The sequence below is a fragment of the Ooceraea biroi genome, chromosome 8 (genome assembly GCF_003672135.1).
Source record: "Ooceraea biroi isolate clonal line C1 chromosome 8, Obir_v5.4, whole genome shotgun sequence".
In the NCBI taxonomy this organism is placed as follows: domain Eukaryota; kingdom Metazoa; phylum Arthropoda; class Insecta; order Hymenoptera; family Formicidae; genus Ooceraea; species Ooceraea biroi.
The window spans coordinates 13,980,210-14,006,070 of record NC_039513.1 but is presented as its reverse complement, the minus strand read 5'-3'; the positions used below and the strand labels follow the sequence as shown (position 1 = coordinate 14,006,070).

Genomic DNA, 25,861 nt, shown 5'->3' with positions numbered 1-25,861 from the left:
TTCAGGAGAAGCCGTGACAGTTCTCACGGAACTCGAAGTAGAGATTCAGCAGTGCCGACTCCGGCACGTCGTGGAAGCACCTACCCTCTGGCCACTGCACGCACACTGCAACAGAAAGGACATGAACGTTTTACTTTTTTTTCCTTTAATTTCTTTTTCTTTTACGGGCCTGACGGCCCGTTCGCAGACGGTTTCCCCGTAAATCTGCCACGCGGGAATTCGCGCGGCGTTCCGTTTCGATTACGACGGCGTCCTTTTAATTCATTAGCGGTGCAAGAATGACGGAGCTATCGCGTTTGTCGCACGGCCGACGACGATAATTAATAGGGCATTTAGCGGTGCCGGCAATTACCTGGCGTAACACGGTGACGCATGCAGGGCAGATGGTTAAATGAATTGAGCAGAAAACACCGTGTCACTGGTAATAGCCCGCCAGTTACGAACGCGGGCTTGTGCCTCGTCGTCATGCGATATGCTTCACGGTGAGAAGAATTAACGCGATAACCGATGTAGGCGAATAGAGTATTCTTACGCTGGGAGAAGCGTTCTTGCGCTTCCGTGCGTGCAAATTATTATAATTAACTCATTTATCTGCGGAGGGAAAATTATGTGACGCTTAACGCTAATAACACAGCGCGAGGATTGTAAACGAAGGTTGTTCCATAAATGTGCATTTAAAATTGAAAGAGGCAACTTTGTGTGAACAGTTACCTTAGTGCCGTGATTAAAACGCTCGCTTTTATTTTCACAGAAAACCGCACTAATAATCGCTGGGCGTGGTTGATTGATTGCCGCTAGGTTTTTAGGGCTCCGTGGGTCGCCCGCGCGCAGAGAGACAGAGAAAGAGAGAACTCGTTATTCCCACAAGCATAAAATGTTCGTAAAATTCCTTTCTCGGAGAGAGAGAAAGAGAACTTTGTCTGCCGTAGCAAATTACTCGTACGTTAAAATAAAAAAAGAAATATGCGATATCCGCATTAATGGCTACATAAATTCTGATTGTGGAGAACAAAGAATGGTTGAATTTTCAGAGTCGACTACATCATTAATAAAGACAGTTAAAATAAGAAAACGAGTAATATCCACATTAACGCCTACATCAATTTTGATTGCAAAGAACAGAGAGTCAATGAATTTTCAGAGTCGGCTACGTGATTAAACGACAGTGTAAAAGACAAGTGTGAAAAGGTATTCGACATTAAATATTAAATCAGGATCAATATCTCTCTTTTTCTCTCGCTCAATAATTAACGAATAATTGGATGCATCAATGTTTCCACCTATTCGATTCTATAGAAATGTGAAATACTTTCTTCTTTTTTATGTGCGAGATACTGATCGCATTACGTAACGTCAATTTGCGATCATTGTATTACATTATCGTGATGATGTAATCAGAAAGTTTTCATGTACAAATAAAGAACACGTAATATGAATGAGGAAAGAATTTTACATCCGAAGGAATAATGAGTCTCTCTCTCTCTCTCGATTTTTCTCAATCTCTTCACATAATTGGCCGCAGGAATAATGTAACAGGAAGATTGGATCCGTCGAAGGGCCATAAACTATCGATGGCGCATTTTCCTCGTCTTATAAAACCCGAGATTGCAATTTTCCTTCGGGACGCGCCGCTCGCACGCCGCGATTTTGCTCCCGCTGGCGGAGCGAACGAATAAAGCGAAGGGAGGACGGACGAACTTTCGCGGCCAGGGCGCGTGATTTATGGAGCACTTTTTTCGAGATTATGCGCATAAAGGCGCTTTAAAATCGAATCACTTTTTACGAACTCGGAGAAATATGCGCTCGCGGAGTTGCTTCTCGCGGTACCGACTATAATGCGCACTGTTCGCTCGAAAGATCGCGTGGAAATTTACGAGCCTCATTTACCGACGCGCATTCCGTATGCGCGCATCAATTATAAAGTATTTTGAATTAAATCCAATACTGATTAATTGATAACTTAATGCCGCTGTATAATTAATTGTGAAGCGAATCGATACCAATCGGTCTCCTTGTTTAACCGAAGGGCCGCGTCATTAAATTACCGTGAAATTATTACCATCACCGTTCACCTCGATGAAATCTTCATATATCCTTGATCCATTGATAGATCTCGATAATGATCAAATTTGTTGATGTTGCAGATTTGATTAAATTGATTAAAATCACATATTAAAACTTCAAATTTAACACGATCGTGTGTGCTGCTGTTTGAATTTAATCAGCTTAATGTAGTTGTTCTATAATAATATCGACAATTACTGCGAAAATACGGAATTGTAATTTCTACATCAACGTATTCTATTTATTTAAATTATCTGTTCGAACGACGTGATGTAAGCAATCATGAGTCGCACAACCTTGTGCAAATAAAAGTGTAGAGACATGTGACATTCCTGATTCAACTGATTACACATCGGTCTACGTGACTGTTCCCTCTATTATTGAATAATTATAATATAATATTAATAATTGATCAGTTATAATGTATTATAAGTATTATTAAAACACGTGATAACTCGAGCGAGCGAGTACGTCGCATAAATTTAAAAAAACTTGGTCGTGACAAATTTTGATCGCAAATAGTGCAAATTATACGTGGCAATTGCCATGCAATTGAACATGCATTGCATATGCATACAAACGCTGCGAATCCATAGGGGTTTAATCAGATTCTATAAAAATTTGAGCGTATACATTCACAATTCGCCTCGCTCAAGCTCAATTACGGATATTTCGATGAACCTTTGTTATTTCGCGATTGTGCATATGGAGCGAATGATAACATTAAAACTGCAGATTGCACTGGAGAAAACACGTCATTTTACATTAAGCTTTATTACGATACGTAACTGCGCGGCAAATGTCAATGGAAGTGTTAATAAATGACCAAGCGAAACGGGAATAATATTACGTACCTCTATTCATCCAACATCTGCATCGACTTTCATTTAAAAAAAGAAGAAGCTAGTATATTTTCCAGCACGCGTACAATGCAATTCCTGCGCTCGGGCGGCAATTAGTTTTCTTTCTCAAATTAACAATAAAACTTGTAGCAGAAATTTTCTCTTAGCCGATGCAATCTATCATTCCTATTATCTTCTCACTTAACAAATCTCGTTATATACGAGAAGACCCGGAGAAAGGAAAGAAATATGAGAATCTCGAGAGTACCGTGAAATGCACCCTACATGCCTCCCTTGTGTCGGTCCATCCCCAACGTTGCCCGTTGCATCAAGTGGTGTAAGATGATCTACGCGCGCATAAAGGGGCGCGATTTCGCGTTTGGCCGGTGCGAGTGTGAGACCAGCTGATAGGATTGATCGCGCGATTGCGTGCCTCGCGGCTGTATCTCCGGCAAAGCAGCTGTAATGAAACGGAAGGTGGCGAATTACTCGCCACGACCCGAGCTCCCGCCAACCCTCTCGCTGCCAGCGGCCCGTCACCCCTATCGCGCATCCAAGGTGGCGAGCCGTCGTTGTATCGTGTCGCGGATGACCCGCAAAAGCGAGATACCGGAAGCGACACCCCGGCTGTCCTCGAAGGTGTGTGTGTGTGCGGGTGCGCGTATTGCATCGGATTCAACCTCGATTTTTTCCCCCCGTTCCGCGAACGCGCGCGATTTAGGCGGAAACGAACGATCGACGGCAGGCCCTTTGATAGCAACTTTGCCTTCGGCGGAATTAAATAATGAGGCGAGGTGGGCGTAATTGTGATTATTAGGATCGCTGCACCTCCCCTTCATGATCGAGAGATCCGAACACGCGTAAATTCGGTCGCGAAACGGCAATCGCTTCGCATACATTTCCGTGTAAAAGTGTGTAAATTATTACATGGATTTCTGTGAATATAGCGTTTGAGTGCAGGGCGCGTGTACTCGCCTCCGTTTCTTGATTAAAAACACGCTGAGTTTTAATTAAAATTTTATGGAATAATTTGTTCTTGTTATGAAACTTAATACGCGCGTCGCGCTCATCGGAATAAACGGGATAAAAAGTACAGTTAATAATATAGTAATATAAAAAATAATTTATAAAATTATAGTAAAAGGCTTTAATAAACGGTCAAGAAATATTCTTTCCAAGTCGTTCGTTTATTAAAAAAAAGTCTTAATAATATCTACAGTTTTTTAGATTTAACGATCGCAATGTAAGTTTCTCGCTTTTCAATGAATTAATTAAAACAGGCGAGCAATTAATCTAAAGTTGAGCGTAAAGTGCCTGCGAAAATGTTATTGTTGCACAGGCAACATGGTATATTTCCAACCAAGTAGCCAAGTAGAAAGCCAAGAGGAAACAGTCAATAAAATGAAGTGGAAGAAGAAATGATAGCGAACCGACGTTTTGCTTTTTCAAGATCCGGACACGTATCTCGCTGGATATTACTGCGCCATCGGAAATTCCGATCTTTCTCTGGTTTCACGTAAATGGCTCGGAAAAGTTCACCATTGCGTATCGCTTGCACGCCAGAGAACAGATAAACAAATTTAATAACAACGGAATTATGCTGCAATATAAAAACTGAAACATAGATAAACGTGCAAACACGTATAACGTCTCGCTCCATGTAATAATTACAAAACATTGCAAAATAGCTTTGAAAATCGATATAAACGCGTCAGTAAGTAATTACGCGAGAAATTACAGTATAACAAGAAAAGGGAGAATTCTGGAAATTCTATCTTTCTCGATTGTAATAATTTCGCGAATTACTCAGCGCGCACTCAATCAATGCTACGCGAGAAACCCAACAATAATTAACGCGGAATAATTAGTACCACCAGGTGCGATCAGATTTATCATGTTTATTCACTTTGCGCTTGCTCGCGTGGGTGTCTGCTAATTTGCGAGAACTGTCGCTACCGGGGTGACAGGAATAATCACGATTCGTGATTATGGCGATCGTCCATCGGGAAGAAATCAATTCCAGCCCCACTTTACATACATAAAACCTAAATTTCGCCCGATATTTCGGTATATCAGGGCATCTTCAGACATCTTTAGGTCAGAGCATTATCTTTAGATATGACGCGCGCCCTCTTGTTCCATCCCTCGTACCTATACAATACCTATACAATCCAACTTCTTCATCGTCGTCGTCGTCGTCGTCATCGTCGATGTTTTATTTATTGAGCGCGAGCGCGCGGCGGACAATGGCGGCATTTGCGTTTTGCATAAAACTTATCGGATTTCGCGAACGGGACGAGCGAGTGCATCGAAAATATATCATGCAAATATTACGCAAACACGTTGCGCGGTGGCGCATGAAATTCCGCCGTTCCCTCGTCCCCCTTTTCCCTCCCGCGAACGCGCTTTCCGTCGTTTCGCGAATTTCTCGCGCGAGGATGCCGGCGTGCATATAAAACACGTTGTAATTCCATTAAACCCGGTTTCCGGTATTAACCACCGGCACAGCGTTAGCGGCCGGTCGCGACGGGAATAAAAATAGAATTCTGTTTTAATAAAACGATGCTTCGCGCGCGCGTGCGCTCCAACTTTTTCGTCCTACTTCCCACGCTCGTTCTTTGCCCGATGCATCGTCAGCACTTTCCCACTTCCTCTCGTCGGAACATACAGCTCGAAAAAGTGCGCGGGAAGTTGGAAAAAAGTGTGCCACCCAGTCGCGAGTGAATGCACGGGGTTGATTCTTTCTCGCTGAACGTGTTTCTCGTTTCAGCGCGGATCCCGGCCTGCCTCGCTTTGCAAGAATCGCTGTAGCGATAAACGCGGCCACAGTAAAATCCGTTTTACTCGGATACGGATAATGCTATTTGCGTCGGAGATCTTTCCAATTGCGCAAAAGCGAAACCAAAAAAAAGGAAAAAAATAGAAACTTCCCTCGGAGCGAGACACTTCATGCAAAACGTCTTACGAAAACGGAATAATGCCGAGGAAGAGAAGGCTAACGACGCGGCGTGGCGGCGCTGACGACGTTGCACCGAGTTATCGGGGGTAACGCGACCGAGACAATGCGCAAGAGGAAGGAGGAAGAGAGAGAGGAGAAGGCGATGCAATTTCGAGAAACGAGGAGGTTTTAAACGACCTCAAACGAGCGGGGTTGGCGCACGCGCGTGAACCGCGGAGGAAATTTCTTGCCGCGAGAGAGAGATGTCACGCGCGAGATATCCCGATGCGTTACAGAGCGCTTTTCCTCGCGCGTAAAAGCGTGCGGAGGAGAGAAGCAGACGAGGGTGGTGTCTCGTGCTCTCGGCAAAAGAAGCGTGTAACGCAGGGGAAAATATACGTGGGAAAGAAATGCGAGGGGGGAAAAATGCACGGAGCAAAAGAAACGCAGCATGCCACGCGAGCGCGCGAGCAAATGTATGCGGTGTCGTGCGACGGGACGTTATTTACGTCGCAATTAATGAACAGCGAGACTTTGCGCAAATTATGGATATCGCGTACGACACGTACCGGGTGTTCTCACGGAAGCGGCGCGAGAGAAAGGCGAGAAAATCGCGTCATAAAACGCGAGCGGACGAGACGGTACGAGACGGCCGCCAAAGGGCGACGGAGACAAAGGCGCGACGCGAAATGTCCGGCATAATCTTGGCGGGTGTTCGCTGTGATTCGTGCTGGCTAATGAAAAAGTGCTGTTCCGTCCTGGGCGACCTCGCTGTTGCGGATAACGGAGGGTCAGGTATCGGGTTGATGAACGATGCAGCGAGATGCAGCTTAAAATGTGCAGATACGATTACACAAGGCGATACCAGAATAGATATCAATCAGGCAGAAGAATACGTTTCGCACATTGAAATTTGTGTTCGTGAGTACTTGTAATTTTTAGAACAACATAGACTGTGTATTTTGGTACCATCAAATGTATTTAAAAAAATTAATGTTACATCGTTTTTTCAAAGTTGCAGGTTGTTTTGTTGGAACGGGGCTAAATCCAGTTACGAAAGAAATTATGCAGGAAACCATCGAACGTAAATTTTACATCGGTTAAACGAATTGGGAGGCTGAGTAACATCGCTTAAGAGAAAGTGGGACGAGCGAGGGCAAGTATGCAATTTTTATGACTCGGCTTTCACGGGTAAATCCTGCCGATCCGAGATATATATACAAGGGTGGAAAAATATATACCAGTGTCGTAGAAAACAGGTCGGACGGGATCACGAAGCCCGCCCGATCTCCTTTCAGAGTTATTTACACGCGTGCAAGTATATGAGAGAAAGAAAGATCCCTCGTGGCCCGAGACGAGATAAATTTGCGACTTTGCACTTAGAAAAGCAGCACATTGCACAGTACGTCTCAAAGGTTGGATAATAAGAGAAATATTATCTGCAAAGAGATACGTTATATCATTAAAAAATTGCTATTCTGGATTTTGCGTAATCTTGTTGATAGAAGGAATATATGGAGATTACAGAAATATACCAGTAAATATTTTTAACTTTTTTTATCCAAATTTTAGAAGGAATATATGGAGACAGTTAACACGTAATTTCAGATTTATCAGAATTTTCCACATGACAGAGTTATTTGTACCATGTTTCAAATTTAATTTTGAATCATCCATTTCAACTTGTTATTCGGTAAAATATTCGTGCTTCCATCTATTTTTGCATAAAATGGAAACAACAATTTATTTTCGCTAGATAAGTTCTCGTGAAAATTTATTATTCTATACTAAAGCAAATTAGCGTAAATCAGCTATATTGAAGCGAGTTTCTCTTTGATGAGGAGTATGGAAAGCCCAATATTCAGGCTGTTATAGTACCGTAATAATACATAAAGTAACACAATAGCGCGACCACATGTTTTCAACGTATCGCCTATTTTGAACTGCAAACACGAAACTGATAACACACATTAACATCTAAATTTAACTAAATTACACGTATTTACACACGTCGAGTTACACGAACAGAAGTCGCTCGTGTGCGCTCCGTTAAATCCTTCCCTCGTTTCCGTCAGCTCAAAAACGAATATAATGTAGCGCGAAAACCACACGCTCGATTCAGCCACATCGGCTGTCCGAATCTAGGCGTGCATACATTTTCTCTTTTGGTATTATTATTAGCACGTGAAAGCGCGCGGTAAAAGTTCGCGGAATAATACTTAAATGTCGCTTTGATCGTTTATCGCACATGCTTTTCCACTCGTATATACGACACGTGAAAGGCAACAGGAGGAACTTAGTGCAAACCCTTTCACGTTTCAGCCTTCGGTTAATGTCTCCATCATTCTATCTTCCTCTCGACCCGCCCGGAAATTTGACAGCGACGCGCTTCGCGTAAAGAATTTTCATAAATTATAAATGAATTTCCTGCATATTGAATTACGTTATATTAATTAAGAATCTGCTCTCGGGCTTTCGTGGAGTATCGAACTATCGGTCGCCGGACGCCACAACGCCGCAGCTATCGCAACAATATCGGGGCGACCACGAGGTGCGGGATGTCCCAACCGCCCTATATTCCATCGAATCGACAGTTGTCGAATCGACTATTAGAGGCGTCGCGGCCACATGTACACCTGTACGCGCCAAATGGCCTGAATTGATCTTAACGTCTACCTCGGAGCGCGCGCTGCTGCTGAGGGCGCGAGCCTTAGCATTCCGATAATTGCATGTCGCGTGCGTGAGCACAGGGTTAAACTCTGCACGAACCTACACACGGACGTGTGCACACGCATACACCGACACACGTCACTCGGCAGGACGTTGCCTCGACTTGGGAGAGAATCAATCCGACTGTTGGACGCGGAATCCTGTTGATTCGATCGCGATTAAGTCGGGCCGAGCGAGCCGTGATTGCGACATTAAACGCGGGTTCACGACCCGGTGTCGAGTTAGGATTCTATGACTAGTATCTAATATTCTATGTAGGATATCGTAATGCAAGGGTTGCGGGAGTTGGGGATGGGAAGCAAAAAGTATGAAGAAACGATCGTTGAATATTTTTGACAAAGGACCGAGAAGTCACCATTGACAGCGATCGCATAGAAATGTGAACAAGCGGATTGCAAGAAGAGAATATATTTGTTACATATACAGGGTGTTGTTTCCTAAGTAAGTAGACAAACTTAAGGAGAATATTCCTTGGCTTATTTTAAGAAGAAAAGGTCATATAAACATATGTCCTAAACTGCTTTGTTTTCCAAAAAAAGTACATCACTGTTTTCGTTCACTTTTCGTTTATTATAGAACAGTTTGTGTTATTGCAAATGAAACAAATGAAAAACAATAGTAACCAAAAAGAAAAATTATAACGAAAAAGAAAATAGTAACTAAAAAGAAAAATAATAACATCACAGTAACTGCTGAAAATGTCCACCTGCAGCCATGATACACGCCTCAACTCTCCTTTCCATTGATTAACGTACACGCTCAAAAATACCTGGAGTGTTACGTATTCTTTCACATCCATCTATTATGCGATTTCTGAGATCTGTTGAAATTTGTTGACTCGTACTGCAAAAGCACGCTATCCGAAAAGTGAACGAAAACAGTGATGTACTTTTTTTGGAAAACAAAGCAGTTTAGGACATATGTTTATATGACCTTTTCTTCTTAAAATAAGCCAAGGAATATCCTCCTTAAGTTTGTCTACTTACTTAGGAAACACCCTATATATCCGAAGTCGGTTTAATCGATTTTAATTGATCCCTCAGATATTCAGAAGCGAGACATTTCTTCGGTATATCGAATTGGCCTGATTGCAGCACAGACTTAAGCTGATTCTGCTTTAATTGAGAATCTTAAAATATGCTTCAATGATATATCGAGATATGGAATCTGCTGGCTGGCGCTTAGGATGCACATTTTAAAGATGGAAACGTGAATAAAACTAAAGAAATAGACGAGAAATAGAATTACAAGGTACCAGTTGATTAATCTTGTCGACGTTTGACCGAAATCGCGGTTATAATTAGCGATGCTAACCGACGCCGGCATCATTCGGCGTCCTTTGCGGGCCCGAAACTGCCTAGCAGAATTATATTCACGTTAGGAAACACTTGGCAACGCGATCGTTATTACTGTTTTAAGTACCGATTATTTATAACACCCGAGACCAGCCTTGCCGCTTCGACCCACAGTGCAGGGGTCGGTATAATATATGTCCGTCAACCCTCTCGAGAAAAGGAGATTCGTCAAGATACGTGTACGGTGTAGGGACGAAGACAAATCGTCTATTTATACATCAATAATAAAACTGTAGATTTATATAGACTTATATCTCTAAATTATAACGTATTATCTAATTTTTTCATGTAATCTTCGTATAAATTTCGTATAAATGTAATTAATGATCTTGTAATATTATTAAAATAATTTGTTATAAATTGAGATGACGTCTGCCTATTACGATCAAACCCTATTTTGATGCAATGATAATAATAACAAAAAAATTATATTTTATTAGGCAATTAATTATATTCATTAATTGATCGCATTTTACAAGTGGCATAATTTTTTAAACCCCCCGTATAAATTAGATATTTTTGCAAAGCTCCCAGGTATTAACTGGTGACCCAGAGACATCTGGTAGACTGAAGGACTTCATAGTGTAATCAACGAAGAACCTATTTGAGCAGTCGCCGGTTACGTAATACCACACATATTTGCAATGTGTTCTCTTCGCAGCTAGTGGTCCGTCCAGTAATCCGGACTAAGCCGCAATTTAAATCGGACCATACGATCGGTCCGAGAGTAGTTTTAATTTAAAACGTCTCGGCATTACGTGTCGCGTTCGCGTTAATGATCGCATGAAACTTCTATTTGGCATGAAAAAACGAAAGTATTTTATAGCCAGCATTTATGATGTAACAAATGTAATTAATCTTTATTGAAAATTTATTATTAGAATTGTTTTATTATTTTCGCAGAGACTAATTAAAAAGTATTTTATTCTAGTTTCCCATGCCTGCATAATTTATTCTCATTTTTTATATCTGAATATAAGGAAGTTTGCGTAAATATATAAATATATACATCCTTCCGATACTCGTTAAATTTGAATTTTAGATTCGCGTCCCTAAACCAAATATTCTCGAAACAAACACGAGCATATACAATATTTGCATGTACACAACCGTGTGTGCATATGGGATATCTTCGCTTGTCTGCGTTAGACAGATTTCGCATCGCGAAAAAGAACCGCGAGATTTAGAACGCAGCGTGAAGACTTTTTCCATCTTATTTTGCAATAGGCGAAGGGCAGCGGTGCTGTTACATCTTTGCGAAAGTCGGGAACGCAACGAATGCAGAAAATGTATACTATCCGCGCAATATTCCGGAAAAATACGCTCGACGTTTGTACAGTATAGATTGTACGTGATAGAAATGATATACGGGCTATATTTTTTTTATTATTTCATACGATGGAGCCGCGCGGTTCCCCCATCGGCGCGAGCAATACGCGCGTGATCGGCCATTTCGCGAAGCGCTTCCGAAAGCACGGGCGTATTTTTCTATCCGTGAGTTTCCGCTGCGTTTCGCAAAACCTCAATTTCACGCATCAAATAGCCGAGAGCATAATTCACGTCGGTATCATACCTATTATATAGGTATAATCCAAATATAATCTTACGTCAAAGAAAGATCCACTAAATTTGCTAGCGTGGCGCAAATTGCTGCAGTTACGCGAGTTGAAAGTAATTAAAGCGTGTCGCGAGGAAAACGCTGTGTTATTAGAAATTTTAATGGAAATTATATGGACAACTGGAGCTTAAAACGCGATTGTCAACGTACGTATATTTTGATCGCTCAATTTACAGTAATACTCAATTTACAGTAATATTGATCGAACGTTCCGATCTTGTTTAGGATCCTTTTTACAGTAGATAATTAAAGCCCATAATTTTCATTAAATAGGATAGAACCTCTAATTAGCAATATCAGAAATTTGGTAATTAACACACGAGGATTTAAATTATATAATCATAAATTGACTGATGATCTAATCAAGCTGTATCTGCCAAAATTGCGAATTTTTTACGACATATTTTTATCTCCAATATCTTTTGTAATATACGAGAGTTCTTCCCGCTCGATAATATGACACGAAATACCTTATACACGATGTTCAAGTTCTAATGGAACTCTGTCGTAGCTCGGGGGCTACTCGAGCACCAAGCGACCCTCGGGGGAGAAGCTCCGAGGGTGAAAGTTAGGGAAGAATAAAAGTGATAAAAAAGTTTGGACGTACCGTTCGGCACCGTCGGCGGTTTTTTCGTCTGTACCCTGGCTGTTGCGTTGTTCACCTGTTAAGAAGAGTCACACATTAGAACAAGCGAAACTTTCGTCCCGACTCGCGGGAGATTTCCACCTAACATCGCTTAACTTGGGGACCAGCGTGTGGCCGCATTCGGATCGCGTTTATCACTTTTCAGAGCAGACTTAACGTGACAGAAAAACGTAAAGATTTAGATGTAACACAATTTTCTTTTGCAAGTGAAATGTAAAAAGAAAATTTTGAGAAATTACGATTATCAGATCAATCTCGGACAAATCTCGGGGAAAAAGCAATTCCTACGATTTAATTGACGATAATTGTCAATAATGAGATAATTGTGCGAAGGAAAACAGTCGCGATTAAAATTTGGAAGTGTGAGCGTCAATGATTATCAGCCGAAATAATGATGGGACGAAAACGCGAGCGCGTAAAACCGGCCGTAATTACGGTGGAAATCTATCGGAAACGAATAAAATGTGGGAAACTCGGACAATTTTAGCGGCCACGCGTGGGTCCTGTAAATAGATACATGTTGTTCGTTGCAGGATCAGATTTTGCAGAATAGGATCTCTGTGCCATGCTTGGGCTTTATTTATCGAGTTAACTCATATCGATAATCATGAATATTCCTGCATCGAACTAACGAATGCACAAGCAATATTTGATAAGCCATTAAAAATTCTGTATGCGGTTGCACGTTATTTTTTTTACAATAATTGCTTTTCTCTAAGCAGAATTTATTTTCGCGACTGGAAAATGTTTGCGTGTTAATCTTTTTCGTGGAATTGCGATTGTTTTACGCTATGTCGGTTACAAAAATTGTATGTAAATGTTCGCTCACATTCACAACACAAAAGACTAAATTTTTCAAACGTGCATTCGCCACAAGATTTCACTTGAATTCAGATATTTCTTCGGCCTTTTCACCTTTTGATACGTAAATTTGCAATCAAGTACCATTTACCATTGACCATTCTTTTTTATCAAGTTAGGAAATAATAAAAAAATTTATTTTGTAGAATGCATTATGCCAGAAGAGTTTTTTATTCAAATTCACGTATCAATTTACTTTATTCTGAAATGCGTCCAAATTCAAGGAACATTATATCTTAACGTTAGTGAACATACAACAAAGTATAAAAACCTCTTTCTCCAAGTAAAAGAGGTTTTATCTTTTGCAGTTTCCAACTTCCGAGATAAACGAGATATTTCATGTTTGAAAACAAATTCTGCAAGTTGAATAAAACTTGTGATACAGACGAACGTATGTAATTTCTCCATATTAAAATATTTTCGCGTACTAAAAATATCTTTGTTATATTTCAAACATATTTTACACAATACTAACATTTCTCGTGATTTTGATTATATATAGAAAATATTCAATTGCGAGATAACGCATTGAATTTGGCACATTATCTTGGAAGTTAAAAACTGCAGAAACCTTCGCGGTCGACGAATTTAACGCAATACCGATCGACAATTTATTATTCAATAATGTTCGCATTATTCGACTTACGTTTATTTATCGCTTTGTAATAAGCGTTACAATGTTGCACACGGCGCGCTATTGGCGTATCGATCCGTGCACTAAATATCGATACAATAAAACGATTTTAATCACCGCGCGAGCGCGGTGCCGCACGCTAATACGACGTACAATACGCGCTTAAATAGCGTGCGAACAATTCTCGCGTTTAATCTCGTCGACCCGCAAAGAGAGCTTTACATGCGCGTCAATCGCCGAGGGGGGTAGAGAGAGCGAGAGGGCTGAGGGACGTGGTTAAATAAAAGTCAACCTGACGTATCGAAGGGCGCGACTAATCCGTTTTATTACGCGCTTTACGCGCTTATCAGTTACGCGCGAGACAGTTTAATGAAAGTGACAGAAAAAGAAGAAAAAGAAAGATATCGATCGCGGCGCTGTCTCTCTCTTTCTGTCGTGTCGTGTCTGTCCGGAGTTTGCCTCCACCTCAGGTTCTCCTGTTCCTCTCTCTCGCTCTCTCTCTCTCTTTATCCTCTTCCATGATCGAGAAAACAATGGCAAGTCTTCCCGTCGATTTCCGATTATTTCAATTTCGCTCAAGTACCTTCGCGTCTAGCAAAAAGGGACGAGTTTCCGGGTGGATCGCGACTTGTTTCGTTCTTTATTGAACGCTTCGCTTACCGTGGGCTCCTCCACTTCGCTTTTTGCTCTTGCCCATTTATCTATCTACCTACCTACCTACCTACCCCACGCCTCCTCCTCGTTTTCCTGCCCCATTTTGCGTTCAGGATAGAGAAGGTTCCGTCGCACGAGGCGGACAAAGGGTTCGCGATATCTCGCAACCGCACAGTTTCCGGTTCCGAGGCGAATGCACCACAAGAACGCGTGTCGATTCAGCACAAACGTTAGAAAGCAACCACCGCCAGTTGACGTTGAGATTTTCTTTGAATCTCGTGATATTTTTTTCGTTTTTTTGGTTTGTATCTCCGGCGACATAAATAACGGGCAACTTTCGTTATCGTCAAGACTAACTGTTGTGCAAATCTTGGAAATCGCGGAACACGTGGGCGCAAAATCTCGTTAGAAATCGTTACTCGCGCGAGACGGAGCGGAAGGTTGACGCGCGACGCGTTAATCTTGAATCGCTGACAAATCTCGTTTCCGCACACCTAATTTATCTACTTCGATCTCCGGAACGCGGGGCGGCAAGGGGAGGGAGGGACCTCCCAGACGTAATTTCGTATGCTGGTGGATTTCCCAGACTTGCCGGGAAGTGCGGCGTTCGCGTGGCTCGTAATCGGGCCAGCGGCGAATCAAAAATTGATGCGAAACCGGCGCTCGAATTCGCCGCGGCTAAAACGGATCTTGAGAAGCAGCATCCGTGTATCGGTTCTCTCACGAGGCTTGTGAGTCACGGGGGCTTAGACCCGGGGCCAATCATGCCGGCGCGGCGCGGCGCATCGTCGAGCAATTTGCATTTTACGATCTTGTTTCCGGCAACGAGGGTTTGTTGCCGGCCGCCGTACATCTCGCGTCACAGGCAGCACGGTTAAACGAACATTATTGGCGGACGAGCACTGGCCGCTCGGGTCGTCGCCAGGTGAAAATACGAAAAGTTCGGAGACAATGTCCCCGTCATTTATTCCGGGAATAAAATTTCCACGAGAAAGAGATGAGAGGTAAAATCCGTAATTGTTCAAGGCTCAAAGTTAATTCGCGGTAGTTCGACGAAAGTTGGAAGCAAAGGGTTCGACGTTATTAACAGTAATTATTGTTAAATGTGTTCGTCGACGTTTAACATTGCTGTATTAAAATACTGTTTTAATATAATTACTTCACCGAGAATAGAATTCCCCGAGAGAAAATCTGCGGCACGGAAACACCGCGGCTCGCACTGTTTTCCCGTGATTTTCTCTTACGTTTCTAAATTTCTCTCTCCGGCTCGTCGAAGATGCATATTTTCCGAATAAATTTTTCGATTCGAAAATTCGGGCTTCGTCTATCGGGAATGCATCGCCCTGCCTCGGGATGCAACGCTGCAAAAACCGCGGCTGCATTTTGACAAACAAACAAACGAGTCCAATGCGAATCGGCGGATACGCACAAGCCACGCAGATTGATTCTCGTCGATAATAAACAAGCGTGTCCGTGCACGAACTACCTTGTTCTGATAAACAATTACGGCGTACTGACTGAATTTTTGTTTGTCGCAGCAACCAGTGCATCCGCGCGCGAGGGAGCATCTCGCGGACCAGGCCCGATTTCCCGCGATTGTTTTGTAAATTATATCGGCGGATATTAATGACAACGCGCCCGCACCGTCGGCCGATTTCAATTTTCATCGGATATTGTCGCTCGCGCTGGTAATATAAATAGGGGATGGAACGCGCGACTCAGCGAAACGCCGTGTGATACCGTTGATGCAAAACGATACGAATTGTAGCGATGACGTGACATGATGACATCGCGGTCAAATTATTATCTGGAAAATATCATCTGCGAATATATAGACGATCCGTCTAGATCGAGATTGAACGAAATTAATGTTCCCATATCGAACTGCTTAATGCAAGTCTGACCTCGATCGGACGTGCTGAATTAACATAGATATGCGAGTACAAGAGCGCACCGAAAAAAAAAATTAAAATAGGCGATCGGACTAACAAAGTGCGATCAAGATGGAAGCATGGAAATCGATATCTTGGGGCATACACGTGACGCTCTCGTCCTCGATGCATCTTATTTATACGTGCGAAGAAGGCACAAAAGGGACAGCCACGATCTTACGTGGCTTTATTGATTCGGCAAGGAAAAAAATTATGGATGCAGGCCACTGAATAATCCGTAAACGACAGGGTTGCGACGAAGGAACGCTTCGACGGCCTTGTCACGGGACTATCTATACAGAGCGTGAAGTGCAACCTAAAATTATACGTAAATCAATATCACGAGCTCCTCCCCAAAACGTTCTGGTCAATGTTATCACGTATTTAGCCTCAAACACTGCTTTATGTTCGCGTTGCATGCGACTCCTCCGGTGGATAATTAAAGTTGAGAGTTATCAAGAGACAAATTTAATCGAATGCGCGTCATAACAACAAGAATAAAACATTATTTTGATCCATAATATTAATCACGACTAAAATGGATACGTTATAAAAACTATTAAAATCTCTCCCTATCATTTTAAATATACATGTATTTTGAGTCTAATAATATGCAATAGATTTGAAAAAACAAAATATATATTACTCGCAAAGACCAATCTAGAATTGAAAATATTAAATTAAAAACTTGATATTACATATCAGCATGTAATTCTACGAGTTAACAATCCTATATTTTAATTAATGCGATTTATATTAAGAGCCGAGAAATTTACGTCAAAATTCCACCCGCAAGTACTCTCCGCGCTTAAATAACGACAAGAACTGAATATATCCGCTCGCGCTCGATGAAACGCCCATTTACCGGGATACCGTCCTGCATAAAACCACCATTGCACTCGGTGCAATTGGCTACTAGCGGAGCACACCCCGAAGCAGAGGGCGAAATTGCCGCATTAATCAAAGCCCCCGGGGTACAAGGACGATCGGTATTCGGAGGATCCAACAATCGACACGATCCTCCTCCGGCAACCTCGGCAACCTGGGAATCCGCGTTTCCCGAGCACTTATCTCATTCCTAAGGGCCGGTATGGGGCAGCGGTAGATCCGGCCAGGCTTGAGGGGTTGATACGGGGGAGGAAGAGGGCCGCTACCACCGCCTTCGAGAACAGCCGCGGTCGAATAAGCGAAATGGCACTTTGGAAATTTCGCGCAACCCTCGCGCGCCTTCGACGTGCGGGCATCTGCATAAATTTGACTTGCTAAGGCCGAAAACTCGACCACCGGTGCCCGACAGCCCTGTGCAGCTCACCGTACGAGGGGATGGCCGGGGTTTGAGGTGGGGTACCCGTCGTTAATGTCGGAAGCGGTCTTGTAACCTATGACCGCACTGGTCGCTTCCATTCCGAGCCGCGTTAGAATCACGCGGCGAAATGCACAAGTTGATAGAAGTTCTGTTTCCCCTCTGCTCACCCCCGACGTCTTACTGGTCATCTCACTCGCTCAGGAGGCCGCTAGCCACTGCACGGTGACCCCAATTGCGAAGTCATTTCCCTCTTCCTCCTCCCCGCGCTTTGATTACTCGACTGAAAGATTTTCTCGTCTCGCAGACGTCTTACGATCCGCTCGCGATTTCCACGATCTTCTTGTTTCTTTTCTTTTCTCTTTTTCTTTGAGTTCAGACTTGCTCGCGCGCTTTCTCAATTACGCGATGCACTTTGCGGGTAAATAGGATTGAAACGAGGATAGCACTGGTTCGCCCCCATTTTAATCGACACACATGACTTTTACACGGTCAAGTACACTCGCAGTCTTCCAAATTGCATTTCCAATATTTTTTTACGCTAGACTCTGTTGCGTAATGGGGATGCAGATACGAAAGATTAAACGCACGCGTTTCAATAAATATTGAATTCGACGAAAATCAGGTGCAACATATGTCGGTGTGAAAGATTTTTCTACAAGTGACGCAGAGGGTGGTTTTTGTTCGTGCCACTTAGACACGCGACGAGGGTGTAACGGAAGTTTCAGGTGTGATACTCGCTATATTCTTCTCTCCCTTGCACTTCCTTCCTCCCGATCGCGGATCGGAATTCTCAATGAGTTATAAAATCGTAGCCATGGAAATGCTTCTTTCCAATTCTACCGGTTCGCGAAACTCGCATGAATTTTTCATGCGCGATTTAATCGCCGATACGCCGGTCCACCCCTACCTACCGGTGCCACGTTTGCACGTTATCGCGAGAAGGGTATCGTCACACACCCCTCACCCCCGCGCAGCGACGTCGTCGCCGTTGACCCAGAATGTCGGCTACTCCTTTGCATCTTCAGGAAGAGCTTTTTCCGACTACTAGTCGACCATGATAGTTTCGCCAAGGCCAAGCCCGTTAAGTTGCATTCATGTCGCGCGTGCAGCAACCATAACATTCAACCGCTCGCGGGCATGACGCGCGAAGCTCCCTCACCCTTAAAAATCTCAGTATTCCGCTCTGGGGCATCGTTCGTCGCACGATCGTTTAGCATGAAATATCTCTTGCGAAGTGCGTCAACATGAAGTTTCATGTGTGCTTCATAAATATGACATAAATAATAGTTCCACGTAAAAGTTTTTATAACATCTTTTTTATGATGTATACATGTACGTGTAAATTAAAATACTACTTGATGTCGGAGCAGTATATTTCTTCTTTATTATTCGTTATTTATCTCGCTACTTGCATATATTTAAATATTTAGCAATTTCTTTCTCTCGTAGGTACTCGTAGGAGATGGAAGTATTCGGGCACTTCATGTATCACGGGCGCCAGCATATTTTCAGATGCGTCTCCGGTTTTCTCGCATGTCTTTTCTCACATCTTCTTTATTCTAGATCGTCTCAAGAAGACATTAGCGTCGCCATTATCCCTTCCGCGGCATCGACGTGTTTTGCACGTAGAGCTAAGAGCTTTTCTTTCGTCGGGGATTTCTTGCCGCTTTCTTGGCGGTTCTTGCTCGTTAATCTGCATTCTTCGTCCAGCAGTGGGTCGACGTAATTTCAGGCTTCCGTAGCCTCTGCATCGTTTGTCATGGCGCGCGATGAATCGCGGCTGGATTATGCATTCGTTCCTGCTGTTCCTTAGATCTTAGCTTGAACTGCCATAAGCACTTATCATCCGCTCGATCGACCCGTTCAAACGTCCCCGTGTGGATTTTCCGCGACACGCGACGCTTTTTGCGCGCTATCGACGGATCTATTCTGGCTTCTATCAGGGACGAACGACGTTTCTGTTGGAAGTAGGAAGGAAATCCCTCGAAAGAGACGGAAAACGGTCATCATTTTAATCTCTACCCTACCGCGCCGCTCAGTAAATTTGGAAAGACCAGAGATAAATGGACTACACATATATACCTGACAATCGTGATAGAAGAGCGAAACTTTGGCGAAAATTTCGTCATCGTTCAATCGAGGAGGATCTCGCTGTGGCGTTTAGCGTTTGAAAACACATCCGATTCATTCCGATTACGAATAATAAGAAACTAGCTGATCGACTCAAATTTAATTTTCGATTTCAAAAATCATAGTTTATTCGCGGGAAAGCTATAGTTCGACGAAAAAAATAACAAGAAGAGAAAACGTAAACGTGGAATACGAACGAAGACATCCAAGTAATAATGAGTCAACACTCGGGACAATGCGGGGAGGCCGATGATTACAAAGGACGTTCGTTAAGATAATGAGCCATTGGATGCTGTGTTCTGAGCTTCTTGCGTCTCGTTTTATGAAAGAGTGCCGCAAACGAGCGCTTCGAGCTCGTTCCCAAATGATGACGGATCCTACGAGGGCGCTTTTCCCGTTCGATACTCCTCAATTATCGAAAGTCTGTTGCTGCTGCTCGTTTCCGGCCGGAATTCGCGTCTCCGTCGCTTTCGTCGCAAAACGCAAAATGCAGGAATGCAGATAGCGAACGAGGGAAATGAATGGGACCGAGTCGACAGACTAACTCGACGTAGGGCGCGTTCACCAACGAAGAGTTCAAAGAGAACGTGCGTTACAGATTAATAATGCCAAGCGACGGTCATTATTGTCGCCCCCGGGGCAAACGATGTCCTCTTTTTCCGTAATACTCGATTGGAGCAAATCGCGCGCACTTCCGCGTATCTCGAGCGCTTCTAGTATAAATCGCATCCGGCGCATTTACGCTCGCGCTCGATTCATGAGCGCAAATATGAACGATATTCTTCACATCCACATCCGGTACTTTAGTATCATTATTGCAGATGCGTTCGCGTGAATAATACATCGTCAGAACAAGCTTCCTTTTCCGTATTCCAAGCTTCTGCATCCATAGATTTGACCTTTGACTTTGCTGCTTTTCAGTAATACGCTTTTTGGTTCTCCTTGCGTTTTTGAATTGGAGTGTCGATTTTCTCGATTTTATTGGGACACATCCGTCGGGAATACGAACTCCGCGAACAAATACGTCGTGACGAGCAACCCCAAATTTCACGAGCGAACAAGTTCGTCGCCCAGACGCGTTAAATTGCTCGTGAAACGCGAATACGCGTAGCGTTTTCTGATCCGTAAAAAGATAACGTCTACTGTATTACGTCGCCGCTATGTCGCGGAAGAGAACGCCAAGCACGACTCGTTACACGTTCAATCGAAACAATTAACCGTCGATTTTGGAACTTCCATCAGAAAGGTCACCCCACCGAGGATCTTCGACATCCAAAGTCATCGAGGCGAATTAATGTTCGAAATTATTCGGGGAGCCCCACGGAAGATCCAAACGTTAAAAGGTCAGGGGGGCGATCAAAAAGTCAAGCGCGGGAAAGATTATAAGTAATAAAGTATTCCCCTTCTTCAGGAAATTTGGCGAGAAATTCGGCTAGTTGCGCGCGTCTCTTCGAATCTTCCCTTGGTATATAATTGTCGCAATAAATATTCCTGTCGCCCGTAAATTTCAAGAAATTTCTGGCGGACGCGTAGACGTGCGCGTGTGCGAATTTTTGTGCCGCGTTCTTTTTAGAAAGCAGCCGGCCTGGAAATTAACGGCCGAAAAAAACGGAGGCGCAGTCCCTAATTTAAGATCCCGCCCTAATCTCTTCCGCAATTAAAGTTCTACGCCACGTTCGTGAGAAAATTACGCGTAAAGAATTCTCGTTAGAGCTCGTTCTTTTTACCGTTGTCCGCCATCTCGTTATTCCTGTCGGCATTTCAGCGTTCGCCCCGCTTCTCTCTCTCTCTCTTTTTTTGACTTCTCGCGACTGGCTCTTAGAAAATTCAACAAAGGACTCGGCCGCTTAGCGCCTTCGTAAAACGGGTCAAACGTCGTCGCGCAAGAGTGATGACGTACGAGATATAATCATTTTCGAAAGCGCTCGCGCCCGTTTTAATTGGCGGACGCACGATGGCCTTTCGTGCCCGCGCGTGGTTTTCCATTTTGCGGAAACCCGATCGCAAGATGATACAAATAAAATGCAAATTGCTCGTGAAAGAAACGCCATTATCGCGCCATTATCACGTGTAATTAGCGCGGCGTTTCTCGACTGTGTCCCGATTGCCATTTGCGAAAGTACTTGAGCCTGTCTGTGCCTGTTTTACCTTCTTACGTGTGTTACAGTTTGCACAATTATTATATCCTAAATGTATCATTACTATCTAGTTTTATTACGAATCTTAAATAGGACTTCACTCTAGGCGACAGTAAGCGCTACGCGTGTGCCGGTCGGAAAGAAGAAAAGCAGAAGAAAGAAAAAAAAACATGGAAACGTGTTACCAACTGGACAAAGAAGAAGTACGCTCACCGTCAAAGGGAAGGAACAAAAAATTGAATTAAATAAAACTGGAATAAACTCGGACGTGACGAAGTATTCACGCAACAGTCGCGTTTGCAATTGTGCTCCGTTCCATTCACTCCAGGGCTTCAGGAAACGTTTCTTTGCGCCGCGAACATTTGTATAAAATTTACGATGACGAACGCGGTCGCGAGAAAAGTAATCGGAAGGAGACCAAACGAATGAAAAACAAAACCGGAAATAATGAAAATGAAAAAAAAAAAAGAAAAAGAGAAAACGCTATGGAAGAAGAAACGAAAAGGATTAATCTGGCAGTGAGAAAAATCGACCGTGGCACGGTTTCTCGTGTGTCGCGTGAGAGAGCGGGCAGTGCGAGTTGCATATTTCTCGTATACACATATGAGCCCAGCGGCCTTTGTTCGCCAGTAAACGACTCTCGCTGCGTGATTTCCTTACCTTTTCGGACACTTCACGAGGTCCCTTCTCAGTGGCCTCCTCAGTGTCGCCAGCGATCAGCGTTTGCCCGTTAATCTCTCTCGCCCCCTCTCTCTTTTCGTTTTCCGACCGACCTGATCGATCGACCGATCCTATCGGATCGACCTACTTGTTCTTTCTCTTTTTCGCTCTCTCTCGGATTTTTCAATCGACTATTCGGGTCTCTCTCGCTCTTGCCCTTTTCTATCGCTTTACTCTCTCTTTCTCTCGCGCAGACGCTCTCTATGGGACAACAGGAGATCTGCGTGAGATACGACGGTACTTCGCAACTGTCTCTCGTTCTGTTACGCTTTTTACTTGAGTTACTATTGCTCTTTCTCCGCCGTAGTAGTCGAACCCGACACAACGGCCGGATCGTCCAACTTGGCGGGTTTTCCGCCTCATTAATATGCGGTTCGCTTACTCGTCGTTCAACGACTTTACTCGCAGTTTGCTCCGAGCGCGTCCACCCCTTCAACTTCGTTCGCTTCGCGCACCCGGGGCATCTGCCAACGCGAATAATCTCGACATCCCTTGTTTAACAGGACCCGAAACATCGAGTGGCGGTATCAACAAGATAGATTTATGATATAACGAGAGTTCATGATATCGATTTTTTCAAGAAGAGGGTGCGTTTCGACGTTTCACGTTGGCAAGCAGCCCCCGATGCGTCTCTTTTTACACGCTTTGGGCATTTGGAGGATCCTCGAGGCGAAAAGATGGGCAACGGTGCTTCGTTGTGATTTTTTAAAATTTTCGTGACGTGACTCAGTTACGGTAAATTTCGCTTGAAAATTTAACAGGAGACTTTTTGCGAAAAAGAAGAACTGCTGCAACGGAATCCTATTTCGTGGCAGATCGATGAATCGAAGAGAAAGACGATGCGCTTTGAGGCTTTAATTGAGCCATTAAAGTCGCAATAAGAAGGCCCGCTTGATCAAACGGCCGCCATTATCGAGCCGGAAAGAATCCGGCGGAGTAATCACTTGTCGCGATTCGAGAATATAATCCTATTATGTCGAGCAGCAATATAATGACGATGGAGAGGGAGACGTATCTCCTCAGTAGCAATTTCTGCCCCGTCGTTCTCTCAACAAGCGTCCCGAGAGCGCGATGAAACGGCAGCAAATCTTCTCATTACTAGCAAGAAATTTTGTAAAAGTCTCGAATTGTAATCGAAGTAGATGCGAAGTAGACTTGCAAACAATTAAATGATATAATTATATCGAAACAGGTTCTCGAGTTGCATTTATGTATTCATAATATAATATCACGACGAATCGCGACATCTAATTCGAATAAAAAATTCTAAAACGACAGTTTGCAATAACAAGAACCACGCAGCATCCTGTGTCGGTCACTGCGAGAAGATAATTACCTAATCACGTTGTTCAATTAGGCTAAACCGTTGTTGTTCGGTATCAGCGTCGACGCAGCACATGCTGCGGTCATTACGGCGACCGGCCGAAAGCTGCGCGCTAATTAAAGCTGAGAGCTCGCTCGTGAAGATTTTCAGCGTATCGCAAAGTAAAATCAACTCTCCGTGACGGCCGTCATTTTTAATTACCGATGCGTTACAAAGTTCGCGATTACGCGTTCACGTGCTCATGGAACAACATAATCGAGATGAAAATGAACAGACGCGAGATTAATGATTGACGAGCTAATTTGTCAACTGAGTTCGTCGAATAATCCATTGGTTGAATTATTCAATTAGTAATATATAATAATAACGGCACCGTTGCGTCATAGCATCCCAAAATAATTTAGCGTATTATATGAAATTTAACGAATTTCGATGCAACCGTTGCTACGTCAGATCGCCTCGTTTATCCTCAGGTCGATTCGACAGAGTTCAATTCTGAGCGCACAAATATCCTCTGCGTAAAGTATAATTGTACTTGCAATTGACGACGCAAAGATAATCGCCGCGAGCTCGAGAGCACTCGCAAAAGTGCGTTTGGTTCCATTACGATTTCTCGCACGAGCGGATTAAGGCCGCAAGAGGCGAACAAAAAGGAAGGAGAAGAGCCGATCTCTCGTGTGAGCGAAGCGATTCGCGGACGAATCGTTTGTTAGACGAGGGCACTTGGCTTTCTCCGAGCACGACCGATTTTCACCGATCACTGATTCGCCACTCGGCCAATCGAGAGACAGAATTTGTGGATCACTCGAAGCCCTCGAGCGAAGATCGAGCCACGCCGATCGTACGCCCGCTCATGGATCCGAGTGACCATCAATCAGGTTGATCCAGGCCACGAGAGAAATCTCTTTCCTTTTCTTTTCTCCTGCAGTTTTCGCGAGCCAAGTCCGATTTTCTGTGCTTCCGAGCTCGTAAAATTATCTCGCGTTTCGTTAATTACCGCGATTCGGCAAAGTCGGATTGTCAGATGGGAGACTCCGTCCAATCGACGATGAATCGCGAATCGCAGCCGCTCCTCGGAGCGGTCGTCAGCGATCGTCAGTCACGCGATCAACTAATCTAGTTTCTTAAATCTACCGTGCTTCGCGTCGCCGGTGTTCATCTTCGACTCAACGTGATAGCAACGCGAATGCTGCGAAACTTGAAGAGATATTATTATGTAAAAAAAGATTGAAGAGTCTTGATTGATGTCGAAATTAACAGGAATCCTTCCGGTAGCACTGATTATGATAATTCGTTTTTTAGAGAGCTTTGAAATTGCGATGGATGGAAGACGAACACTCGGGACTCGATGCACGACTTAAGACTATTGGGCGACCACTGATATGATTTAAATAGATCACAAGGAATTAAAAGAATAAATTTCTAATTTCGTTCTAATAAAAAGCGAATTCAAACTTTAGATCGTGGTCGCCGTTTCATCTCACGCGAGTGCGCGCGTTCTCGGGAAGAATTTTTCAGCGGGAGACGCGCGCACTCGCATTTTCCTGAAAAAAAAGAGACACATCTATTCGTAATGGATTAATGACAAGATGTATACATATATATATGTATGTATATATATATATAAGTATAAGAAAGTTCATGCACACCTCAATCTTTCTGCCCTCAACCACGGTGCCGTGTAGCCTCTCACGTGCCCGGTCCGCGTCAGCACTATTTGCGAATGTTACAAAACCGAATCCCTGCATGCAAGGACAGACAAAACAACATGCATTAAACTCAACTTACAGACTGCCAGCGCTTCGCAAAAAGCCGACTGGCTGGGCCGACATTTCGCCTCCGCGCGTGTATGCACGCGTTTTACGTACATCTAATACGTATATCGCGTGCATACACGCACACAGTAAACGTGTATGCACATATGAGGAGGTGCTCCAGAGGAGATCGTCGGGGCGCGACGTCGGAGGGAG

The 25,861-nt window shown here is 43.6% G+C and overlaps 1 protein-coding gene across 10 annotated transcripts in view; it reads right to left on the bottom strand.

Moving 5' to 3' along the window:
* Nucleotides 1-25,861, bottom strand: part of LOC105275019 (RNA binding protein fox-1 homolog 2) — a 298,261-nt gene that overhangs the window by 45,649 nt on the left and 226,751 nt on the right. For 8 of the 10 annotated variants that reach the window (XM_026971670.1, XM_011331608.2, XM_011331606.3 and 5 more), the window contains 3 exons: nt 25,541-25,633; nt 12,155-12,209; nt 85-105 (listed from right to left, as the gene is read on the bottom strand). In XM_026971670.1, coding sequence (XP_026827471.1) covers nt 85-105; nt 12,155-12,209; nt 25,541-25,633 — 169 coding nt within the window. The remainder of the gene's footprint in view (nt 1-84; nt 106-12,154; nt 12,210-25,540; nt 25,634-25,861) is intronic. The other 2 variants (XM_026971671.1, XM_011331611.3) reach the window with 1 other exon arrangement.